The following is a 24,897-nucleotide window of genomic DNA, read 5'->3' as shown; positions in this document are numbered from 1 at the left end:
CTTTTCACCGACAATACATGTTGGGGGCTGTCTATTGCTTTGGGGTCTGCTCTGGGGCAGTTTAGATTTCCCCTTTCTTTCTTTAGGCTTATTTAGTTCTCCGGCTGTGAACGAGGGGTCTAGGGCACCGTAGGAACCCCCCACGGCTACTGTTAGTTGTTGTAAATAGGATCAGGAGTCTGCAATCCGATAGCTACCAACCTCTCTGGTTTTCTGGACTTAGCTTGTATTTTTGTTTTTTCCTCCTTCGGTGACTCATTCATAACACTAGTTTCCTTAATATTGCGTTGATCTAGGGAGCTAGTCTGATTGCCGTATGTGGAGTCGGGAAGGAATTTTTTTCCCCAATGTGAAGCTTACTGTTTGCCACATGGGGTTTTTTTTGCCTTCCTCTGGATCAACGTGTTAGGGCAAGTTAGGACAGGATATGGGTTGAACTAGATGGACTTAAAGTCTTCCTTCAACCTTAATAACTATGTTACTATGTTTTCATTTTGGAGGAATATATTTTTTACAGTGAAATCTGTTAAGAATTAGTTCCCTATAAAAACATTAGATGAATTGTCTTTCAGAAGAGAATAAATTCTGGGAATCAGATCTTGGATTTATCTTTTAAACAATGGGAAATAATTGGAAAAATTCTGCTAATGTTCTTCTCTACGTCACATGAGAAAATATACCAATTTATTCACAGGTTGCACAGTCCACGGCTTTCTCATGTGTAACTAAGAGGTGGCAGATCTACTGTATCTCAGATGTATTGGGAATTATGTAAAATTAGGGAATTAGAGAATTTAGGCAAAATTGGTGAATTTTGGAAGAAAGCTGAATATCGTTTTGTTATTTTCCCGAATATACTTGAGTATAACCCGACCCAAGTATAAACAAAGGCACCTATGTTTACCACAAAAAACTGGGAAAACTTACTGACTCGAGTATAAGCCTGGTATGCATTGTCCCCTCATGCTTATACCGGTATACATGAATCCTTACCCCCATCTTGGTATAAACGGCCTCCTCATTCCCATCGTTGTATGCATGGCCCCCTCACCCACAATCTGGTATGCATGGCCTCCTCATCCATATCCGGTTACGTATGGCATCCTCATGAATATCCTGCTATGCATGACCTCCACATTCCTATCCTGGCATGCATGGCCCCCTCCTCCCTATCCTGGTATGGATTGCTCCCTCAGCCATATCGTGGTATGCATGGTTCTTCATTCCTATACTTGTATGCATGGCTCTTCATCCCTATCCTGGTCTTCATGGCTCCTCAACCCTATCCTGGTATGCATGGCCTCCTTATCCCTATCCTGGTATGCATTGCCCCCTCATCCCTATCCTGGTATGCATGGCTCCCTCATGCCTATCCTGGATTGCATGGCTCCTCATCCCTATTCTGGTATGCATGGCTCCTCATCCTTATCTTGGAATGCATGGCTCCTCATCTTTATCCTGGAATGCACTGCTCCTCATCCCTATCCTGGTCAGCATGGTTCCTCATCCCTATCCTGGTATTCATGGCTCCTAGTCCCTACCCTGTTCTACATGGCTCCTCATCCCTATCCTGGTATGCATGGCCCTCAGCAGAAAAACATGAAAAAAAAAATAAACCATCCTACTTACCCTCCCTACCCGCCCTCGCAGCATCCTGTTCTGATGCCAGCGGCTGCAGCGGTGGGGTGATAATATGTGCCTGCTGCTAAAGGAAAATTAATATTCTTTTCTCTTTAATAGCGGGCACAGTAGTCTCAGTCACCAGCTTCCTGCAGCGACAGGCGATCATATGTGCCAGCTCCTTAAATTAAATGAATGAATATTCACTGCACTTCACGCCCATGGCTCCACCGCTGCCGCTCCCCCTCCATTTTCTGGGACCCTCACACGAGCATAAGCCAAGGGGGGCTTTTTCAGCACAAAAAATGTGCTGAAAAACTCGGCTTTTACTCGAGTACATACGGTAAATTTTTTTTTATTTTGTTATTCTAGAGGAGTCAAGATGGATTGTCCTACCATCTAATCTAATTACTTCACTTATTATTATCTGCAATGGGAATTATTTTTAAGAGCTGGTAACTTCTAGAAATATTATATTTTAACAACAAGCTACAGGTCAATAAATTAATTGCTGAGATAAGTAGAAACAAAGAGCTTAGAAAATATGGGCAAGAATTATTGATTGAAGGATTTTCTCTTCATTACTCTTCCCTGAATGGGGAGGTGTCAGGGAAGCATTTAAATAGAAAAGGAATGGAGAAAATGTAAATAAATTAAAGATAATTGTATTATATTTCATATGTTTGTGTCTACTGTTTACATCTGAGCATTTAAATAAAAAGAACATGGTCTGATGTCTCATAATAAAAGCTAGGCCCCCCATATTGATTACAATTTTCTTCCCATGATTTTCTATGCTGTCAGCACATTCTATGTACACTGTCATCTGGCATTGCAGTTTAGAGATCTGGGAAGGTAAGGGTCAGCATCTCCTAATTCCAGGTAGTAGGGAGTATTAGTAGGGTAGTAAGGAGTAGGGTTGTAAGCGCTGGCCGAGACAGGTCTAGCTCCAACAGAAGGACTTCCAATGCCCAACGTACTAGGGCCAGTTTGGGTTTAGCAGGAGAATGGTGACTGCTTGATTGTGATACGGCCGGACTACACGGAAGATAAAGCAGCCACATCCAGTGACTGAGAACAATCTGTGACTTCTCTGCATTTAGTGGTTACTACTCACCTGGGTAATCATATGTAGGAATCTCCTCTTTACAACGCTCATCACCCATCACATATGTCTCTGTAGTATTAATATGGGTCAGATCTTCACCCTGAAACAAATATTGTAAAAGTCACAGACAGATGGAGAAGTCACATCTATGATCAGCTCTAATCCTGCCATCTCCACCGTTCTCATTACACAAGTATAAAACATATAATACTGGTGGATAAAACAAGACTGAGCACAAGACCTTCACAGCCGTCTACACATCATAGGGGAGATCTCGTGACACCTCCTCTCCATCTACCTGATAATCCTGAGGAACATTGGGATCTTCTTGTTTACAGTGCTGTGGGAGAAGAGGATGGGGACATCTCTCTGGTGTTGTCCTCTTACTGGATAGAACTAGAAGAAACACATACAGGGACTGAATTCTTTACATACAGATAATTATAGGCCATGTGTATTCAGTCCTGTCTATTACCTGGTGATGTGATGGGCTGGGGAACCTCCATCATGACGTCCTTGTACAGATCTTTGTGTCTTTCTAAATACTCCCACTCCTCCATGGAGAAATAGACGGTGACATCCTGACACCTTAATGGAACCTGACACATACAATGATACCGTCATCCCCCGATCCCTTCATAGTGTTACAGTCTAATGTCCCAGCACTCCCAGTGCTGTCACCTCTCTAGTCAGCAGCTCAATCATCTTGAAGGTGAGTTCTAGGATCTTCTGGTCATTGATATCCTCATGTATCAGGGGGTGAGGTGGAGGCCCCGTGATTGGGCTCAGGGGTCTTCCCCATCCTTCAGACACAGGGGCCTGACAGCGCTCACTAGAGGTCTTCTTCACTACTGTGTAATCCTGGTTATGGAGAGACACATTAATAAATCTCACTACAGACATTTCCAGAGTCCTCAGCTCTCCAGTTCTGTCCATCTGTTATTCCCATAGATAACAATGATGTAATGTGACGTCATCAGAATCTCTCACCTCTCCAGTAAGCCAGAAGAGGATCTTGCGGGTGAGGTGTAATATCCTCTCCGCCATCTTGTCCCTTTCCATATCCATTCTTGAAGGAAAATTCTCTTATACAGAAGATCTCCACTGAGATGAGCCGATATCGTAGGAACGAGAATGGGAAGAAGATGAGCAGATGTAACATCATAAAGAATTCTATGTAATAATACAATTACTGGAGATAATAAAGGGAAACATATGAGGAGATAGAACATATAGATTACTTTTTCCAGTTTTTTCTTCTTTACCTCTACTAATAAAACACAAACAACACAACGTAACCTCCAGTCAGTCACACTTCTGTGAAATCAACCTGTCCAGTTATGAAGCAAAACAGATTGTGAATCAATTTCTCCTGCTGTTGTGGAAATGGAACAGACAACAGGTAGAAATGATAGGCAATTAGAAAGTCAACCCCTATAAAAGGAATGGTTCTGCAGTGGGTGACCAAGGACTATTTTTCTGCTCTCATCCTTTTGACTGTTGTTTTGGTTACTTTTGCAACAAATAGGCAATTCATGCATGTGTTGCATCTGTCGAACAGCCACGAAACATGCAGCCACGGGGATTTGAACATATTTTTCGAGCTTGCCGAAGACACTCGGTTTGTACACGAGCATGCTACGGATAATATCTATTCCAAGTACGTTCGCTCATCACTACTCCTGACAGATGATCGGTGAGTGACTGATAAGTTATGCTAAATTTCAGAGGCCGATCCTTTTGTTCTCTCTGGAGATAATTCTCCGCCACAGGAATCTGCCAGCAGCTCTCTCATACAGACCACAGGAAGGTTCGGGCAACCATGCGTATGGGGGAGTCGGGAGAAATTGCCGTCACCCGCATGATCGTTTGGCTGACAGCTATCTAATGTGTATGGGGCCATTAGCATTACACTATAAGATTGAAAGCACACTTTTCTACTGTACCATTGCCTATATCTAAGATATCTAATGCTGGATCTGGTGAATGTCTGAAATTGGTTGATTTAAGGACTAAGAGTTTGTTAACACTCCCTAAGATTTACCATCTGGTCGAAACATATATTAGTTTTGTTAAGAAGGATACTGACACTTTGATGAATAAAATACTTCAGGAGTGTTTTACACCTAGGAATAATTTAACATCAGAAGAAAGAGAATTCCTTATTACCGGATGCTACAAAATGAAAAGTCCATTGAAATTAAACCGGCTGATAAGGGGGGGTTAATTGTTGTAATAGACAGGGACAAAAAAAATCGGGGAGATATTAAAACAGCTGTCCGATTGGGATACATATATGCCTTTGAATAATAACCCTTTAAAATAAAATTTAAAAAATGCTCAGAGTAGTTGAAACCTACAAATCTGGGGAGGATGTAGATAATAAATTGGCAGAATCAAAGAGTACCCTATATATTCTATATACTACCAAACGTTCATAAAACTCTAGTAGACCCTCCTGGGAGACCGATCATGGCTTCCACGGATTCGGTCTTGTCACCGCTGTCAGTTACACTGGAACATATTTTGACCCGTTTAATTAAGCATAGCAAACCGTTCTTGCTTGATACTGGAGATTTTTTAAAGAAAATAAAAAACATTAATAATATCTCTCCCAATGTGATTATTGTTACGATTCATGTAACAAGTTTATACACCTCTATAGTGCATCAAAATGGACTGAATGTGGTTAGTTGGCTTCTGTAAATGAATAACTTCTCTGAGATACAAAGGGATTTCATTATTTTTATACTAGCTGAAGAGCCCGGCGTTGCCCGGGCATAGTAACCAACTGTGGTTAGTTATAACAAATTATAATGATTATATTGCACATAAAAACCGTGCATCTAATCCTATCCTGTGTGATACTGACTGCTGAGCTGCGTATCTAATCCTATCCTGTGTGATACTGTGCTGAGCCATGTATCTAATTCTATACTGTGTGATACTGTCTGCTGAGCCATGTATCTAATCCTATCATGTGTGATACTGACTGCTGAGCTGTATATCTAATCCTATCCTGTGTGATAGTCTGCTGAGCCATGTATCTAATCCTATCCTGTGTGATACTGACTGCTGAGTTGTGTATCTAATCCTATCCTGTGTGATACTGACTGCTGAGCTGTGTATCTAATCCTCTCCTGTGTGATACTGCCTGCTGAGCCGTGTATTTAATCCTATCCTGTGTGATACTGGGCTCCCTCTGCAGTCTGTGTCAGAGGGTGGTCTGTGTAGGCACGGTAATAAATTGTGTTATTTCCAGCTTTACAGAAGGACAATAACACCATAGAAATGATAAGAATAATAGGCCTCAGCTACCACAACTGTCTACAAAGAAAACTGTTGCTGATAGCAACCAATCACAGCTCATTTTTCATCTTTTAAACAGCTCTGGGACAGCGTGGCGAGTTTTGAGTGGCGACTTTTGTGTTTCGACTTTTATGTGGCGAGGTTGGTGTATGTGTGGTGAAATGTGTGCTGAGGGTGGAATATGTGTTGAAGCATGTGGTAATGTGTGGCACATTTTGTGTGTGTGTTCATATCCCCGTGTGTGGTGAGTATCCCATGTCAGGTCCGCACCTTAGCAACTGTACGGTATATACCTTTTGGCGCCATCGCTCTCATTCTTTAAGTCCCCCTTGTTCACATCTGGCAGCTGTCAATTTGCCTCCAACACTTTTCCTTTCACTTTTTCCCCATTATGTAGTTAGGGACAAAATTGTTTGGTGAATTGGAACACGCTGAGTTAAAATTTCGCCTCACAACATATCCTATGATGCTCTCGGGGTCCAGACATGTGACTGTGTCAAATTTTGTGGCTATAGCTGTGACGGTGCGGATGCCAATCCCGGACATACATATATACTGTACATACACACCCACATTGAGCTTTATATATTAGATGAAATCTATTTCTTATTTCAGAATACATTTTACCAATTAAGAAGGGGTTAAGCGATGGGTGCCAATGTGTTCCCCATAAGCAAATAAGTACACTACCGCTGCTGCTGCTCTTTCATATGATGGACTACACTTCTCTCATACCCCAAGATTGCGCAACAGAGCAGGTAGAGGCGTTGGTCTGCTCCTATCACCCAAATGTACCTTTCAAGTTATCCCTCAAGTATCCTCACTTGTCTTCCCTTCTTTCGAGGTCCATGCTGTCAGACTCTACATCCCCTTCTCCATGTGAGTTGCGGTGGTGTATTATCCTCCGGGCCCCTCCCATCAGTTTTTGGATCACTTTGTCACCTGGCTTCCACACTATCTATCCTGTGACATCCCCACCCTCACCATTGGAGACTTCAACATTCCCATTGCTCTTCCCCTCTCATCATCTGCTTCTCACCTTTTATCTCTAACCTCCTCTTTCGGCCTCTCACAGCATACTAACTCTCCCAAGCATGAAGATGGAAACTCCCTCGACTTGGTCTTCTCCCGGCTTTGCTCAGTGGATGATTTCACAAACTCCCCTCTCCCGCTCTCTGACCACAACCTTCTATCATTCTCTATCAAGAACTGCCACCCCGCCCAGGTCACCCCCACTTTCCACAGTTTTAGAAACATACAGGCCACCCAGAAACTTATGAAAACCTTGCAGTCATCATTGGCCCCTGTCTCCTCCCTCTCATGTCCTGATTCTGCACTGAAGCATTACAATAAAACACTTCATAGTGCCCTGGATGAAACTGCACCTCCTATACATAGAACAACTAGGCACAGACGGCAACAACCCTGGTACACGCTGCAAACACGCTTTTTACAGCGGTGCTCCAGGTGCACAGAACGTCTGTGGCGAAAATCCAATCTACCCGAAGATTTCATCCATTATAAGTTTATGCTTAAATCATACAACACTGCCCTTCACCTCTCAAAACAAACCTATTTCAACACCCTCATCACCTCACTATCCAATAACCCCAAACTTCTCTTTGACACTTTTCATTCCCTACTCAACCCAAGAGTGCAGGCCCCAACCACGGATCTCCACACCGACGCTTTGGCTAATTATTTCAAAGAAAAAATTGACCATATCCAACAGGAAATTATCTCTCAATCACCTCATACCATGCACTGTCCTCCCTCCCCCACAGCATCTAGCTCACTCTCTGATTTTGAATCAGTAACAGAAGAAGAAGTAATCAGGCTCCTTGCATCTTCTCGCCCTACCACTTGCACCAGTGACCCAATTCCATCACATCTCCTCCAGTCCCTTTCCCCTGCTGTCACCACTCACCTAACAAAAATATTTAACCTCTTTCTCTCTTCCGGTATCTTTCCTTCCTCATTTAAGCATGCTATTACACAGCCGTTACTTAAAAAACCATCCCTAGACCAAAACTGTGCCACTAACTATAGACCTGTCTCTAATCTTCCCTTCATCTCTAAACTCTTGGAACTGGTTCACGCCCGACTTATCCACTATCTCTCAGATAACTCTCTCCTCGACCCTATTCAATCTGGTTTCCGCTCTCTTCACTCTACTGAAACTGCCCTCACTAAAGTCTCAAATGATCTTCTAACAGCTAAATCTAATGGTCACTAATCCATGCTAATTCTCTTGTTCTCTCCACAGCATTCGACATTGTGGATCATCAGCTCCTCCTCACTATGCTCTGTTCCATCGGCCTCAAGGATACCGTTCTCTATTGGTTCTCCTCCTATCTCTCTGAACGCTCCTTTACTGTATCTTTGGCTGGCTCCTCCTCCTCTCATCTCCCCTTACTGATGGGGTTCCTCAAGGATCGGTTCTAGGCCCCCTCCTCTTCTTTTTGTATACTGCCCCTATTGGTCAAGCAATCAGTAGATTTGGGTTCCAGTACCATCTCTATGCTGATGACACCCAATTATACACTTCTTCTCCTGATATCACGCCTGCCTTTTTGGAAAACACCAGTGATTGTCTTACCGCTGTCTCTAACATCATGTCCTCCCTCTATCTGAAACTGAACCTGTCAAAAACTGAACTCGTCGTGTTTCCTCCCTCTACTAACCTACCTATGCCAGACATTACCATTTCCGTGTGTGGTTCCACCATTACCCCCCAGCAACATGCCCGCTGTCTTGGGGTCATACTTGATTCCGAGCTTTCATTCACCTCCCCACATCCGATCACTGGCTCGCGCTTGTTATCTGCACCTCAAAAACATTTCTAGAATTCGACTCTTAATTACTTTCGACTCTGCAAAAACTCTTACTGTTTCTCTTATTTATTCTCGTCTGGACTATTGTAACACTCTACTAATCGGTCTCCCTCTTACCAAACTCTCCTGTCTCCAATCCGTCCTGAATGCTGCAGCCAGGATCATATTCCTCACCAATCGTTATACCGATGACTCTACCTTGTGCGAGTCTTTACACTGGTTACCCATCCACTCCAGAATTCAGTATAAACTTATTACCCTCACCCACAAAGCACTCCATGGCTCAGCACCACCCTACATCTCTTCCCTCATCTCAGTCAACCATCCTACCCGTGCCCTTCGTTCTGCTAATGACCTGAGGTTAACATCCACAATAATCAGAACCTCCCACTTCTGTCTCCAAGACTTTTCGTGTGCTGCGCCAATTCTTAGGAATGCACTACCCAGGTTAATACGATTAATCCCCAATCCCCACAGTTTTAAGCGTGCCCTAAAAACGCATTTGTTCAGACTGGCCTATCACCTCAACGCATTAATCTAAATGTCCCTGTGTGGCTCATTCTATTTTTTTTTTACTATAGCTAGGTTCCTCGCATCATGTTCTCACATGCTTTATGCATTTAATAGCCCTCTGTGTCTGTACTGTTACATATTTAGACTGTTAACTAGTTCATGCAGCAACAGGAACACCCGATTCTTGCACTATGGCTGGTCCAAACAATAAAAGCAGTTGTTACCATCCACCTTTCGTGTCTCATCTTTTTCCTTATAGACTGTAAGCTTGCGAGCAGGGCCCTCATTCCTATTGGTATCTGTTTTGATCTATGTGTTTATTGGTATGCTGCAATGTCTCTTGTCTGTAGAAGTCCCCTCTATAATGTAAAGTGCTGCGGAATATGTTGGCGCTATAGAAATAAAATTATTATTATAATTTATAAGTACATGACATTTTTTGAGGAACATTTTACATACAATCATCATTTATTTAGGATATATGCCAAGATACAGCAGGTTTATAGACAATTTTTTTTTTGAGTATGCAATGGGCCACAGGAAACACTAATTTTTTACAAAAATAGAGAGGACTCTCTATTTTTCTGTCTACTGGCTAACACGGTACAGATATATAATTTTTTACAGTAATTTGAATGGCATATTGAAGAATTACAGTTTACTATTTCATTTGATTCGCAGCGAATTAATTTTCTTGATACTATGGTGATCAAAAATGAAGGTGGAGGTTTTGAGATCGATCTATACAGGGAAAACACTGATAAGAGCAGTGAATAACATTCTGATAGTGCACATCCTTATTCTTTGAAGAAAGTGATCCCAAAATCACAATTCCAGAGAACTGCACAGTGTAACAAGGTGGAAAGACAATTTTCGGAGGCACTTCCCTCTTGAGGAAGGAATCCCAAATAGACGTCACATATTGGACAAACCTCTGCGTGGTATTCGGAGTAGTGATGAAATCACTTGCGTGCTTTTAAAATTGTATTTATTTTAAAAAATCCACTAGCATTACTGGTTTTTGCATGCTGGTTACAGAAATTAAAACAATAGTATACATAAATCTGTAATATCTATAAAAATAGTGTATTTTCATTGATATTACAGATTTATTCAAACTATTGTTTTAATTTCTGTAACCAGCATGCAAAAACCAGTAATGCTAGTGGATTTTTTAAAATAAATACAATTTTAAAAGCAAGCAAGTGATTTCATCACTACTCCGAATACCACGCAGAGGTTTGTGAATAGAACATGACTAACACAACTCCACCTAAATCGGATGGGCAGCAAGCCACAGGGTCGGATCCCATTTATTATTACATTCCAGCATAACGTTGTGCCTATCTTGCACAAATGTTACAGGTTAATTTAGAATGTGAGCCCCATCGGGGACAGTGATGATAATGTGTGCAAACTGTAAAGCGCTGCGGAATATGTTAGCGCTATATAAAAATAAAGATTATTATTAAAGATTATTACAGGTGAGTATATACATAAGTATCACCTCTGTTATTTTACATCATTTATTGCTCTTAGGTAGCACTCTTGTTTTCTCTCTCCTTTCTTCAATTTCCTGCATAACGACCAGTTAACAGTGCAACAATGTGATAAAGGGGAAGTATTTTAGTCACCAACGTACTGGCAAACATTTTTTAATTAAAGGTTTTTTTTACATGTATGTTAACAAACGTAATTTATCTGATTAAATGCCCATGTGGCTCCCTATACATCGGAGAGACGGCACAGCAGGTCGGTACAAGTATTGATAAACACAAGTCGACCATTAGATGTGGTAATGTTTCGTGATGGGCGAGCACTAAAATGCTTGAGTGCTCATTGCACGGGTCGAGCTAATTGGCATGCTCGGGTGCTCGACCCGAGCAATGAGCCCAATGTAAGTCTATGGGAAACTCAAGCATTCTTCCAGCGCCCCCCCTCCCCCACCGGTCTGCAGAGGGACTAGAAATTGCGGAAATCGATAAGAACAGTGCTCAAATGACATAGGAACAGCATGGGGAAGACCCCTGGAAGCCTTTCTGACTCCCAGGTCACTGCTGTGAACAATGTTGTCAGAGTCTTACGCCACTTTTACAGACTCACAATAGATCTACAAAAACCAAACCAAAATGGATTTTCCTGGGAAATAAGTTAAGGAACATCCTTTCCAGGGTAATGACTTGTATTTAAGGCAAAATAAATAACCAAAAACAAAAATGCTCATCCACACCTTGGGCTATGTTCACACGTAGCGTTTTTGATACATTTTTGAACTTTAGTATTGCTTTCAACCAAGACAAATGCATTCACTGGGAAATATCATTTTATCATTCTACAACCTTATCTGGCCATGTGGTGTGTGACACATCATCAGACACATCCTGTTTTATTTATGAAGGAGAAACTCTGAGTCACAAAGCCTATTTTTATAGGGCCATCAGGCGACCTTTACTATTCTTAAAGAGCCAGCAGTCGGCCCTCATTATTCTTAGAGAGCCTTCAGCAGGCTGTGCTTTGTTGTTCCCATTATTAAACAGTGGGTCTCTTATACTGTTATTGCATATGCAGTGAGTGGCAGGGCTGCCCAAAATTTGGACGCATCCCAATACCCCTTTGAAGAGACGTACAGGAGGGCCTCCTGAAAACAATGTTCCCATTATTAGGAAGGGAGTCTCCCATACTGTTTTCCTATGCAGTGAATTCAAGGGCTGCCAAAAATTTGGAGGCACTTCAATGCCCCTTGGAAGAGACGTGGAGGAGGGCCTCATAAAAAAGGTGCCCATTAGAAAGGGCGGGTCTCCTATACTTGTAATGTCCATGCACTAAGTGTATGAACTGACAAACATTTACCCCGAACATACTATATAGCAATTTTTTTTTAAAAGGCATCATAAACACCCTTTAAAAAATGATGTGGGTGTTGCATCACGGACCGCGGTCACCCTGGTGATATGGTGGTGGAGGATGAGGAGGAGGCCAACAGTAAATAGTCAAAATCAGGAAGAAGATACCCATGTGTGGGTGTGAAGAGGTGCATGGGAATAGACCGCCCAAAAAAAGACACTGGATTTGAGTTTATGTTATGCTGCCATTATTCGGTGGTGTTGAGAAGTCTGTCCCAATCCAGCTGGCTCACCATCTTGGTGGAGTCCCCAAGTTTTGGAGGATGGTACAGTACATATGTCTGACATCCATGTCCACTCCTGAAGTCTTATGTGTGGAGTCTGAACTGAATACCGATGATCTTGTTGATGCTGCCAGTCAACTGCCGTCTTCTGCTCACAAATCCTTCTCAACATATGCAGTGTAGAATTCCAAAGTGTGGGGAAATCACACATCAGTCGGTGAGCCAGGAGGCTGCAAACGCTGCTGAAGTGCGGCAAGGGTGGTGGAAGCTGTAGCTGACTTTTTAAAATGGGGACACAGGCAGCGAACCTTGACAACCAGATCCGGCAGCTCGGGTAGGTTTTGAAAAAATGCTGAAACACGAGGTTAAGCACATGAGCCAGGCAAGGAATGTGTGTGAACTCACCTCACCACAGAGCTGCCACCAGGTTCTGGCCATTGTCACACACGATCATGGCTGGCTGTAGGTTAAGTGGTGTCAGCCAAAGATCTGCCTGCTCTTCCAGAGATGTCCACAACTCTTCAGCATTATTCGGTTTGTCACCTAAGCATATATGTTATGGATGGGTCACTGAGGAGAAAAACAACACACGCTAAGTCTCAGAAAACCAGAGAGGTTGGTAACCATGCAGATTGCAGATCCCTGATCTTAACACACAACTAGCAGCAGTCGTGGAGCGTGCCTACGATGGTCCTGGACGCCTCATCACAACCGGAGAACTAAATAAGCCTAAAAGTAAGAAAAGGGAAAACTAAGTCTCCCAGAGCAGACCCCAAAGGAAAGACAGCCCCCAACATGTATTGATGGTGAAGCAAGATGAAAACACAAAGGCAGAAAAATAGGCTGAGCAAATGATTGGGGCCAAACTAACTTGAAAGGACAGGAAAGGAAAGATACTGTCTTCAGTCTGCCAAAAAACCCTACCCAAAATATTGTCCAACACTTCTGATAACAAAATTAACCCTGAAGTCACTAGACTTCTCCCACTATATCAGCACTCTGAAATATTCTGAGACAGAGCAAAAAAGAGGCCAATCTAATAAAAGGCAAATTGGCAAATACAGATAAATAGGAGTGGAGATTCAGCACAGCCCAGCCGAGCTGGCTGACCACACAAAAACTGAGCTGACCAACAAGAGCAAGTGTGAACATTAGCAAAAAACAAACTTAACTTGAGAAGAATGGAGCAGAGCTGAAGTCCAAGACCTGAGAAGCAGACTGAATCACCAGCAACAGGATAGGGCATCGGCTGTCTTATATCCAGTCTGATACACCAGAGATCCAATCATTATCCTCCTCGTCAGGTGGCAGACCATTACCAATTAAACTAACTTCACCACCTCCTGTCACCACCAGAGGGAGAACGGAAGGAGAACTCCCAGCTGGTGGAGCACAAAATGAGCTCATAACACATATAAGCTTCAGCACAGCCTGTTGCTGCTTGGCTGAGGCGGTGCTGCATTGCTTCCAGCTTGTGACTGATGTGGTCATTTCGGAGATGGAGGTTGAAGAGGAGGAGGAGGATGAGTTGCAGGAGCTGTAGACTGTGGGGGCAACAATGATTGACTTAAGGCCCGTAATTCTCAGCGTCGGGAGGGCGTGTTCCATCCCAAGGTCCGACTGGGTCCCAGATTCTACTATGCTAACCCAGTGTGCGGTCAGTGACATGTACCATCTCTACCCACAAGCACTTGTCCACGTGTCCATGGTTAGGTGGACTTTCCCAGTAACTGCATTGTTGAGGGCATGGCTAATGTTGTGGGACATGTGCTTGTGTAATGCGGGGACGGCACACCGGGAGAAATAGTGGCAGCTAGGGACCAAGTACTGAGGGATGGCCGCCGCAATTAGGTTAAGGAAAGCTACCATCTCCATGAGCCTAAAAGGCAATATTTCGAGCGTAAGCAGTCGTGAATTGTGGGAATTTAGTAGTGTGGCCTGTGGGGCATTGGCTGCGTATTTGCGCCTGCGTTCCAAGGACTGGGGTATGGACAACTGAATGCTGCGCTGGGACAAGGACGTGGTGCTAGTTGCGTGTGTGCAAAGACAGGTGCAGGGCAGGAGGCATCTTCGCATGCACCATGGACAGCGGATTAGCTTGCACACACAACAGCGGAAGAAGCAGTGGTGTCACTTGCAGACACTGTTCCTGGACCCTGGGGTTCAGCCCACAAAGTCGGTTGCTTTGCTGCCATGTGCCTGATCATACTGGTGTTGGTCAGGCTGGTAGGTTTGCTACCCCTGCTGATGCTGGCCTGGCAGGTGGTGCAAATGGCCTTTTTGGTGTTATCGGCAGAGTCTTTAAGAAAACAACCAGACTCAGGAAGACCTGACAGTTGTACTGGCAACTTCCATTGTGTTGGTGTTACGGGGAACTGTTGCCCACCTTCTGGCTGCGGCCACCACTAGGCTTCTTCCTAGCTGTTGGGGTGCTATGCCTCCCTCCCCTGTCTGGCTGCTGTCCTCACTCTGCATGTCCTCCTGCCAAGTTGGGTCAGTTACTTTATCATCCAAAACTTCGTCTTCCACTTCCACAGCCTGGTCCTCCTCCTCTCCTCCTGACTTTTTGGCAGTTGTTTCATCGTCCACCTCTTGTGACACTTTCCCACTGTCGCATTTGTGTGACCGTGGCTACTCAAATATTTGAGGATCATGTTGTGAGTTTATTTTCCCCTTCACCGTCGATGTCTGATGAACTCCCTCTTCTGGTGAAGGAAGGTAGTGAGGCTGATTACCAAACACCTGATCTGGTAGATGATGACTGGGTAACAGGAAATTCTGACTGGATATAAGGCAGCCGACACGCTTCTGAGTCGCTGGTGATTTCTCTGCTGGATTCTTGGAGACCAGTCTGATTCCTGCTTCCCAAAGATAAGTTTTTGCTTTGGGGTCTGCTCTGGGGCAGTTTAGATTTCGCCTTTCTTTCTTTAGGCCTATTTAGTTCTCCGGCTGTGATCGAGGGGTCTAGGGCATCGTAGGAACCCCCCACGGCTACTGTTAGTTGTTGTGAATAGGATCAGGGGTCTGCAATCCGATAGCTACCAACCTCTCAGGTTTTCTGGACTTGGCTTGTATTTTTGTTTTTTCCTCCTTCGGTGACTCATTCATAACAGAAGAAACAAAACTAATAAGTTCAATAGCAATGCAAAAACTTATCTTATTCACACAGGTATCAGATTTATTTTGCTTTTTGTATTAGTTTGCTGCAAATAATATAAATGAATTAAGTCTTCTCATTAAGATGGTGATGGTCTATGATGATTTTTTTGTGTGTATTACATTTCAAGAGTTGCACTGGAAATGCTATCGTTTTTAATTTGTATAACGTATTATCTCTCATGAATTGTATCAAGTATGAGACCTGTATGTAATATATGATCGGATGCCTTTTTTTGTGTATGAAGGAGGTTTTCCTGTCCTTTTGAATTTCTTTACTGTCTAATATGTTTCAGATAAATTCTTGATAAAGGCTTAATGGCCGAAACGTCGATTTGTGATCGTCTGTGGATACCTGTATTGTTTTTGGTCCGACTACAACAACTGTGAATAAATAATTAATTTTTGATTCATTGAATATTGTGTGCCGAGGTTTTTTCTATATTATATTGCTCAAATATTTGGACATCGCTACATGCGATCTCCTCTTGCCCCTCTTTAAGTGGACCGGGCGAGAGGAACAAATCTATAAATGGAAAAGTGAACAGCTCTTCGGAGTGTCCAAGTGTGGGATCAGTTGTCTCCGGGCACTCGGCATGGTGGGAGTGCTATATGCACTTAAGTATGCCACATACTACCTGCCTGCCTAGCACTAATATCTATGCAGCTGGATTAGTCCTCAGACGGACTGTTGGTTGAGATGGATATATGTATAATATATTGTGGTATACCTACACTAACTAAGCAACAAGCAAATCTTCTAGTTCAGCAGCACCTCTCCCTACACTGCATGATTCCGGAGTAGACTGTGACGAGCATGGCGGTGCCAGGTCTGATATAGACCTGATGATGATGTGCGGCCAGCCAATCACTGTAAGGCCCCAACCAACATGGCTGCAGCATTACAGTATGTGGCAGACAATTTCCACATGTTCATTGGCTCTCTAAAGAGCGCCAGACAAACATCAAGGGGACCTGCGCTCCCGCCGAGCAACCCCAGAAATACTCGGCGAACTCTGAGCATCTCGAGCAGTGAGAAGCTCGGGCGAGTACAGAGTAGTGGTGAGCAGGCTCGCTCATCACTAGTGATGTTACTATACCCCTCCTATCTTCAAAGAGAAATTACATTCTGTGGCACAACCTAAATTTATCAGTTGTTCGAGCAGATTAATGTCCCCAGGAGAGGAAGAAATATCAAAAAATTCTCCTCGGTAGACAGGCTTCTTGGATCTTCACCCTGAATACTTTGTCTCCAAATGGTCTCAATAAAGATTATGAGATCAATCGCATTATGTAATTTGGTTTATCTGGATTTTCCTTCCTGAATATTTTTTTTTTTGGTATATTATTTTTCTAGTCATCCCAGATGTGTTGAGTATATCTTCATGGAGCTATATACCATGTGGGTGGATATCTAATTTCTTCTTATTTTATTGTGGGAATAGATTTGAGGTCCAACATATAGGAAAATATAGTTGTAATGGAGACTTAAGTAGCCTCCCTTTTGTATAATTGATTGTTATAGTATTATCAAAAAAAAATATCATGAAAATATTGGAAAAATAATATTAGTGAATATGCAAATAAGAAAAAAACAATTAAAAATAAATAATAATAATAATAATAATAGACTTAGTTGTAATGCTCATTGTAAAATATTAATATATTTATCTAATTATGAAAATTAATATTCGTTAGAGAGGTATTGGAGCTCATTCACATTGATATAGACATATAAAAAGTGCTTCTCACTAAATTAGAATATCATCAAAAAGTTAATTTATTTCAGTTCTTCAATACAATAAGTGAAACTCATATATTATATAGAGTCATTACACACAGAGTGATCTATTTCAAGTGATTATTTCTGTTAATGTTGATGATCATGGCTTACAGCCAGTGAAAACCCAAAAGTCATTATCTCAGTAAATTAGAATAACTTATTACACCAGCTTGAAAAATAATTTTAAAATCCGAAATGTTGGCCTACTGAAATGTATCAGCGACTTGGATTAAGATATAACTTAATAGTACTTTCTTAAAAATATCAAATATTCATAAAGTGCAAGGTGCTCAAAAACAAACAAGGCAGAATAAGCTAGTGAAGTGTACAAAATAAAAAAGTTTGGTCCAAAATGCTATAACAAAGAGCCCTTATCTTTAAGGCTCATACAATGACACAAAAATGGATCTTTATCCAAAATAATGCCCAGTATCACAATGCTACAGTATAACCGGCATGATGGCAAGCTACCTCTCAGAACGTTTACTCTAATTACATGGTATATTGGCCCCATGGTACTCCACTGATGAGTCATAACGACACACGTCAGGAGAAGGGGGTAAAGTGTCCACCGGTGAATATGGATGAAGGGTCAGAATGACTAAGCTCCTTCCACATGGTGAGACCATTCCATTACATGAGTATGCCTAGTTTTGGGTCATGCTGAGAGAGGGTCAATAAGGTGTTCACATTAAAGTGAGGACAAATGAGTGCTTTATAATGCTTCTCCTTGGTGACACCTTTGAGAATTTGCTGTCTAATTTAACCCTTTTATTGTAAGAACCTCCAGATTTATTCATGAGTAAGGGGGTAAGGGTTTTTTCTAGGCTGGTGTGCAGACTACGGTACTTTGATGCATTAGGGTCTGCTGTACTGGTCAGGTTGCATATATAGTACCAGAGCAACGATGTGATTGGGCAACAATTGTAAAAATAGTCCCTCTAGTTTGAAATGTTGTGGTTGTTGGTTAATGCAGCATTGTGAAGCTGACACAGGCCTGGTGGCTATACTGTAGCATGTGATACTGGGCATTATTTTGGATAAAGATCAATTTTGCTGTCATTGTATGAGCCTTAAAGGGAATCTGTCACCGGAAGTTGCAGGCCTATGTAAATGGCCTGGGTCCGGTCCGATGGGTGGTGTTTCTTCTTTTTTCTCCACCCTATCCGTGGCCCCCGTCCGCGCTCTTCTCCGGTATTCTTCTCCATCATTCGTGCGTGCGCAAAGCAATCTTGCTTCGCGCACACGCAGTATGCTTTGCCCAACTGCGGGCAAAGTCGAAAATCATTACTGCGCATGTGCCGGTACACTATGTCCCATTAGTATTACACTGTGTTCCGGGACATAGTGTACCAGCGCATGCGCAGTAATGATTTTCGACTTTGCCCGCAGTTGGGCAAAGCATACTGCGTGTGCGCGAAGCAAGATTGCTTTGCGCACGCACGAATGATAGAGAATACCAGAGAAGAGCACGGACAGGGGCTACGGATGGGGTGGAGAAAAAGAAAGAAACACCGCCCATCGGACCGGACCCAGGCCATTTACATAGGCCTGCAACTTCCGGTGACAGATTCCCTTTAAAGATAGAGGCTCTTTGCTATAGCATTTTGGACCAAACTTTTTTATTGTGTACACTTCACTAGCTTATTCTGCATTGTTTGTTTTTGAGCACCTTGCACTTTATGAATATTTGATATTTTTAAAAAAGTATTATTAAAAGTTATATCTTAATCCACGTCGCTGATATCAATTAATAGGTTGGATTTACCATTGCTCTACTGATATGTATGTCCAGTAAATGCACCCAATACATGGTCGGGGCTCCTTTTGCATCAATTATTGCATCAATGCGACGTGGCATGGAGGCGATCAGCCTGTGGCACTGCTGAGGTGTTATGGAAGCCCAGGATGCTTTGATAGCAGCCTTCAGCTCGTCTGCATTGTTGGGTCTGGTGTCTCTCATCATCCTCTTGACAATACCCCATAGATTCTCTATGGGGTTAAGGACAGTCGAGTTTCCTGGCCAATCACGCACAGCAATACTGTGGTATTTAAACCAGGTATTGGAACTTTTGGCAGTGTGTACAGGAACCAGTCCTGCTGGAGAACTAAATTTCCATTTCCAAAAAGCTTGTTGGTAGAGGGAAGCATGAAGTGCTCTAAAATATCCTGGTAGACGGCTGCGCTGACTTTGGTCTTGATAAAACACAGTGGACCTACACCAGCAGATGACATGGCTCCCCAAACCATCACTGATTGTGGAAGCTTCACACTAGAACTCAAGCAGCTTGGATTGTGGCCTCTCCACTCTTCCTCCAGACTATGGGACCTTGATTTCCAAATGAAATGTAAACACCTTGAACTACTGAGCAGCAGTCCATTTCTTTTTCTCCCTGGCCCAGGTAAGACGCTTCTGGCGTTGTCTATTGGTCATGAGTGGCTTGACACAAGGAATGTGACACTTGTAGCCCATGTCCTGGATACCTCTGTGTGTGGTGGCTCTTGAAGCAATGGCTCCAGCAGCAGTCCACTCTTTGTGAATCTCCCCCAATTTTTTGAATGGCCTTTTCTTAACAATCTTTTCAAGGCTGCAGTTATCCCGGTTGCTTGTGCACCTTTTTCTACCAAACTTTTTCCTTCCACTCAACTTCCCATTAATATGCTTGGATACAGCACTCTGTGAACAGACAGCTTCTTTAGCAATATAATTAACAGAATTACACGTCACTCCATTCAATTGCTGGTGCACAGAAAAAGGGTACCTGTCCCAATCATAAGAAAGAAAATCAGGCACACTTGATTAGTATCAAAAATAAAAAATTATTTCAGTGGAACAATCCCAATAGAACAACATTTCGGTATTTAACACAGACTGGGATATAAAACATACAAAGAAAAAAACTAATTTCAATTATATCATGTAACAAAAGAATTACTATTCCAAGACTAATAGGTGTAGTATTTAGTATATTGAATGGCATAACACAAATAAATCTACTTTTCATGGGCTGTAAGCCATAATCATCAACATTAACATAGATAAACTCTTGAAATAGATCACTTTGTTTGTAATGATTCTATATAAGAGTTCCACTTTTTTTACCCGCCGTGGGTAAAACGCATGCGGAATTCGCATGCATTTTCCCGCAAAACACAAGCGCTTTGCAAGCATTTTTAGCTTGCAGAACGCTTGCGCTTATCCAAGCGGTTTGTAGCATCACTTGGAAAAGTGATTGCCAGGCTGGTCACACACAAACATAGCGCTTGACAAGTGTGACCAACTTTTTACTATTGATGCGGCCTATGCAGCTTCAATAGTAAAAGATAGAATGTTAAAAATAATTAAAAAAAATAAAAAATAGAGATATACTTACCCTCTGTCGGCCCCCAGAATCCTCTTGGCCCTCAGCGGCGCACGCGGCAACTTCCGTTCCCAGGGATGCCTTGAGACAATGACATCTGATAACGTAGCATCACGCGAGACCGCTACGTCGTCAGAGGTCATTCGCGCAATGCATCCCTGGGAACGGAAGTTGCTGGCAGCGCCATGAGGGCCAGGAAGATTCCGGGGGCCGCCGGAGGGTAAGTATATCCATATTTTTTTACTATTATTATTTTTAGCAGGAATATGGTACCCAGGGCATAGAGAGTCTCCTCTCCTCCAGACCCTGGGTACCATCCTCACATGAAGCACTCACTTCACGCATGGTGGGCATAGCCACATGCATAAAGTGAGCGTTTCAATGCAATCCTATGGTGGCGGAATCTCCGCGATTCCGCAGAAATAATGGACTTGCTGCGGATTTTACCGCTATGCGATTCTGCAGCGGGAAAATCTGCAGCATGAGCACAGCAATTGCGGAATCCCATAGGATTGCATGGGAATGCGTTTTATTGGCATTTTGTAAGCGTTTCCGCCAAAGCAAAAACGTGGCGGAAACGCTTAAAAAACGCAACGTGGGCACACAGCCTAAGTCTTATAAGGCTGTGTGCCCACGATGCGATTTTTAAGCGTTTTTGCCGCGATTTTCGGTGCGAAAACGCTGCGAAAACGTTTAATAATCGTGTACAGAACGCCCCCCATGCATTCCTATGGCATTCCGCACATGCTGTGCTAATGCTGCGCTTTTTTCCGCGGCGGAATCGCATTGCGGAAAAAATCGCAGCATGTCATTCTTTTGTGCGGAATCGCAAATAATTGCAGCGATTCCGCACCCATAGGAATGCATGAGAATCGCTTACTTCCCGCATGTGGCTATGTTTGACGAGTGTGACCAACCTGTCAATCACTTTCCAAGCGATGCTTCAAATCGCTTGGAAAGTGCTTGAGAAAATCGCGGCAAAATCGCGAACAGAATCGCGGTAAAAACACGCGATTTCTGGGAAGGAGTCCGGTTTTCAGTGTGCGTTTTAACACGCACCGTGGGCACATAGCCTGAAATGGCAACAGAAAAGCACCTAAATAGTCTCAGCAGTGAAGGGGTTACTGCCCCCCCCCAGTAATGGGGAATCTCCAGCACCTACCTCCACCTGCAGAGCCGCACTCCACATATATGGCTGCTCTGTGCGCACAGGACCTGGGATGAGGTCACAGGAGGGGAGGAGTCAGGGGTCACATGATCAGGGGCCTCAGTGTATGCAGGACTGTGCTGTGCTGGTTGTCATGGTGCTGGATGAGGGGAAGTTTCTGTGTGGGGTCAGGAGGGGTTTACAGGGGGGATGTAGCAGAGCCGTGTGTGTACGAGGTGTACGGAGCGGAGCCGTGTGTGTACGGGGTGTACGGAGCGGAGCCACGTGTGTACAGAGCGGAGCCGCGTGTGTACGAGGTGTACGGAGCGGAGCCGCGTGTGTACGAGGTGTACGGAGCGGAGCCGCGTGTGTACGGGGTGTACGGAGCGGAGCCACGTGTGTACGGAGCGGAGCCGCGTGTGTACGAGGTGTACGGAGCGGAGCCGCGTGTGTACGAGGTGTACGGAGCGGAGCCGCGTGTGTACGAGGTGTACGGAGCAGAGCCGCGTGTGTACGAGGTGTATGGAGCGGAGCCGCGTGTGTACGAGGTGTACGAAGCGGAGCCGCGTGTGTACGAGGTGTACGGAGCGGAGCCGCGTGTGTACGAGGTGTACGGAGCAGAGCCGCGTGTGTACGAGGTGTATGGAGCGGAGCCGCGTGTGTACGAGGTGTACGAAGCGGAGCCGCGTGTGTACGAGGTGTACGGAGCGGAGCCGCGTGTGTACGAGGTGTACGAAGCGGAGCCGCGTGTGTACGAGGTGTACGGAGCGGAGCCGCGTGTGTACGAGGTGTACGGAGCAGAGCCGCGTGTGTACGAGGTGTATGGAGCGGAGCCGCGTGTGTACGAGGTGTACGAAGCGGAGCCGCGTGTGTACGAGGTGTACGGAGCGGAGCCGCGTGTGTACGAGGTGTACGAAGCGGAGCCGCGTGTGTACGAGGTGTACGGAGCAGAGCCGCGTGTGTACGAGGTGTACGGAGCAGAGCCGTGTGTGTACGAGGTGTACGGAGCGGAGCCGTGTGTGTACGAGGTGTACGGAGCAGAGCTGCGTGTGTATGAGGTGTACGGAGCGGAGCCGCGTGTGTACGAGGTGTACGGAGCAGAGCCGCGTGTGTACGAGGTGTACGGAGCGGAGCCGTGTGTGTACGGGGTATACGGAGCGGAGCCGTGTGTGTACGGAAAGGAGCCGTGTGTGTACGAGGTGTGCGGAGTGGAGCCGCGTGTGTACGAGGTGTACGGAGCGGAGCCGCGTGTGTACGAGGTGTACGGAGCGGAGCCGTGTGTGTACGAGGTGTACGGAGCAGAGCTGCGTGTGTATGAGGTGTACGGAGCGGAGCCGCGTGTGTACGCGGTGTACGGAGCGGAGCCGCGTGTGTACGAGGTGTACGGAGCGGAGCCGTGTGTGTACGGGGTATATGGAGCGGAGCCGTGTGTGTACGAGGTGTACGGAGCGGAGCTGTGTGTGTGCGAAGTGTACGGAGCAGAGCCGTGTGTGTACGAGGTGTACAGAGCAGAGCCGTTTGTGTACAAGGTGTACGGAGCAGAACAGTGTGTGTACGAGGTGAACAGAGCAGAGCTGTGTGTGTACAAATTGTGTACAGAGCAGAGCCGTGTGTGTACGAGGTGTACGGAGTGGTGCAGTGTGTGTACGAGGTGTACAGAGCAGAGCCGTGTGTGTACGAGGTGTACAGAGCAGAGCCGTGTGTGTATGAGATGTACGGAGTGGTGCAGTGTGTACGAGGTGTATGGAGCGGAGCCGCGTGTGTACGAGGTGTACGGAGCGGAGCTGTGTGTGTGCGAAGTGTACGGAGCAGAGCCGTGTGTGTACGAGGTGTACAGAGCAGAGCCGTGTGTGTACAAGGTGTACGGAGCAGAGCCGTGTGTGTACGAGGTGTACAGAGCAGAGCTGTGTGTGTACGAATTGTGTACAGAGCAGAGCCGTGTGTGTACGAGGTGTACGGAGTGGTGCAGTGTGTACGAGCTGTACGGAGCAGAGCCGCGTGTGTACGAGGTGTGCGGAGCGGAGCCGTGTGTGTACGAGGTGTACGGAGCGGAGCCGCGTGTGTATGAGGTGTACAGAGCGGAGCCGTGTGTGTACGAGGTGTACGGAGTGGTGCAGTGTGTACGAGCTGTACGGAGCGGAGCTGTGTGTGTACGACGTGCAGAGTGGAGCCATCCCCCCTGTTTCCCTCTTAGGCTATGTGCACACGCTGCGGATTCTGCTGTGGATCCGCTGCGGATTTGGCCTCTGCGGATCCGCAGCAGTTCGGCAGACAGTGTACAGTACAATGTAAGTCTATGTGATTTACATTCTGCTCTGCACATGCTGCGGATTTTCAACTGCGGAAAAGCTGCGGTTTCGAATCCGCAGAAAGAATTGACATGTCAATTCTTTCTGCGGATTCTGCTGCGGTTTGCTACACTGTCATGTCCGCCATGTCTGTCATGTCCGCCATGTCTGTTTTGCCTCAAGAACCCCTGGAGCGCATCTCGTGTCTGCTATCCTTCATGTTCCCTAGAGCAGTGTGCACACTCACCTCATGTCTGTTGAGCTGCAGGATGCCTGCATTTCTGCTCTAGAATCCCTGATCATGTGTCCTTCCTATGTTCCAGCATAGGCTGGTTCTGCATTCGTCTCTGCATATCTGAAACCCTGATCATGTGACCTTTCCTAGGATCCTCCACTGTCTGATTCTGCAATCGTCTCTGCATGTCTAGAAACCCTGATCATGTGACCTTTCCTAGGATCCTGCGCTGTCCGGTTCTGCAGTAGTTTCTGCATGTCTGAAACCCTGATCATGTGACCTATCCTAGGATCCTGCACTGTCTGGTTCTGCAATTGTCTCTGCAGGTCTGAAGCCCTGATCATGTGACCGCGCTCTGTGATCCTAGAGGAGCTGAACTGGAAGCTCTTCCCTGGTCCTGACCCGGAAGTGGTGG

At 44.8% G+C, this 24,897-nt stretch overlaps 1 protein-coding gene across 2 annotated transcripts in view; it reads right to left on the bottom strand.

Moving 5' to 3' along the window:
• LOC141051032 (uncharacterized) overlaps positions 1 to 24,603 on the bottom strand; it is a 36,859-nt gene extending 12,256 nt beyond the window's left edge. The window contains exons 1-6 of one of the 2 annotated variants that reach the window (XM_073547830.1): positions 24,495 to 24,603; positions 3,719 to 3,832; positions 3,410 to 3,589; positions 3,204 to 3,327; positions 3,027 to 3,124; positions 2,738 to 2,828 (exon numbers count right to left, since the gene is read on the bottom strand). In XM_073547830.1, the coding sequence (XP_073403931.1) occupies positions 2,738 to 2,828; positions 3,027 to 3,124; positions 3,204 to 3,327; positions 3,410 to 3,589; positions 3,719 to 3,796 (571 nt within the window). In that variant the 5' untranslated portion in view covers positions 3,797 to 3,832; positions 24,495 to 24,603. Of the gene's footprint in view, positions 1 to 2,737; positions 2,829 to 3,026; positions 3,125 to 3,203; positions 3,328 to 3,409; positions 3,590 to 3,718; positions 3,833 to 12,916; positions 13,072 to 24,494 lie in introns of those variants that run through there. The other variant, XM_073547831.1, reaches the window with a different exon arrangement.
• Positions 24,604 to 24,897: the final 294 nt, after the last annotated feature.

This window comes from Dendrobates tinctorius, unplaced genomic scaffold (assembly GCF_039654945.1).
Source record: "Dendrobates tinctorius isolate UK_male_01 unplaced genomic scaffold, ASM3965494v1 ptg000155l, whole genome shotgun sequence".
Lineage (NCBI taxonomy): Eukaryota > Metazoa > Chordata > Amphibia > Anura > Dendrobatidae > Dendrobates > Dendrobates tinctorius.
This window is presented reverse-complemented; position numbering and strand designations above follow the sequence as displayed.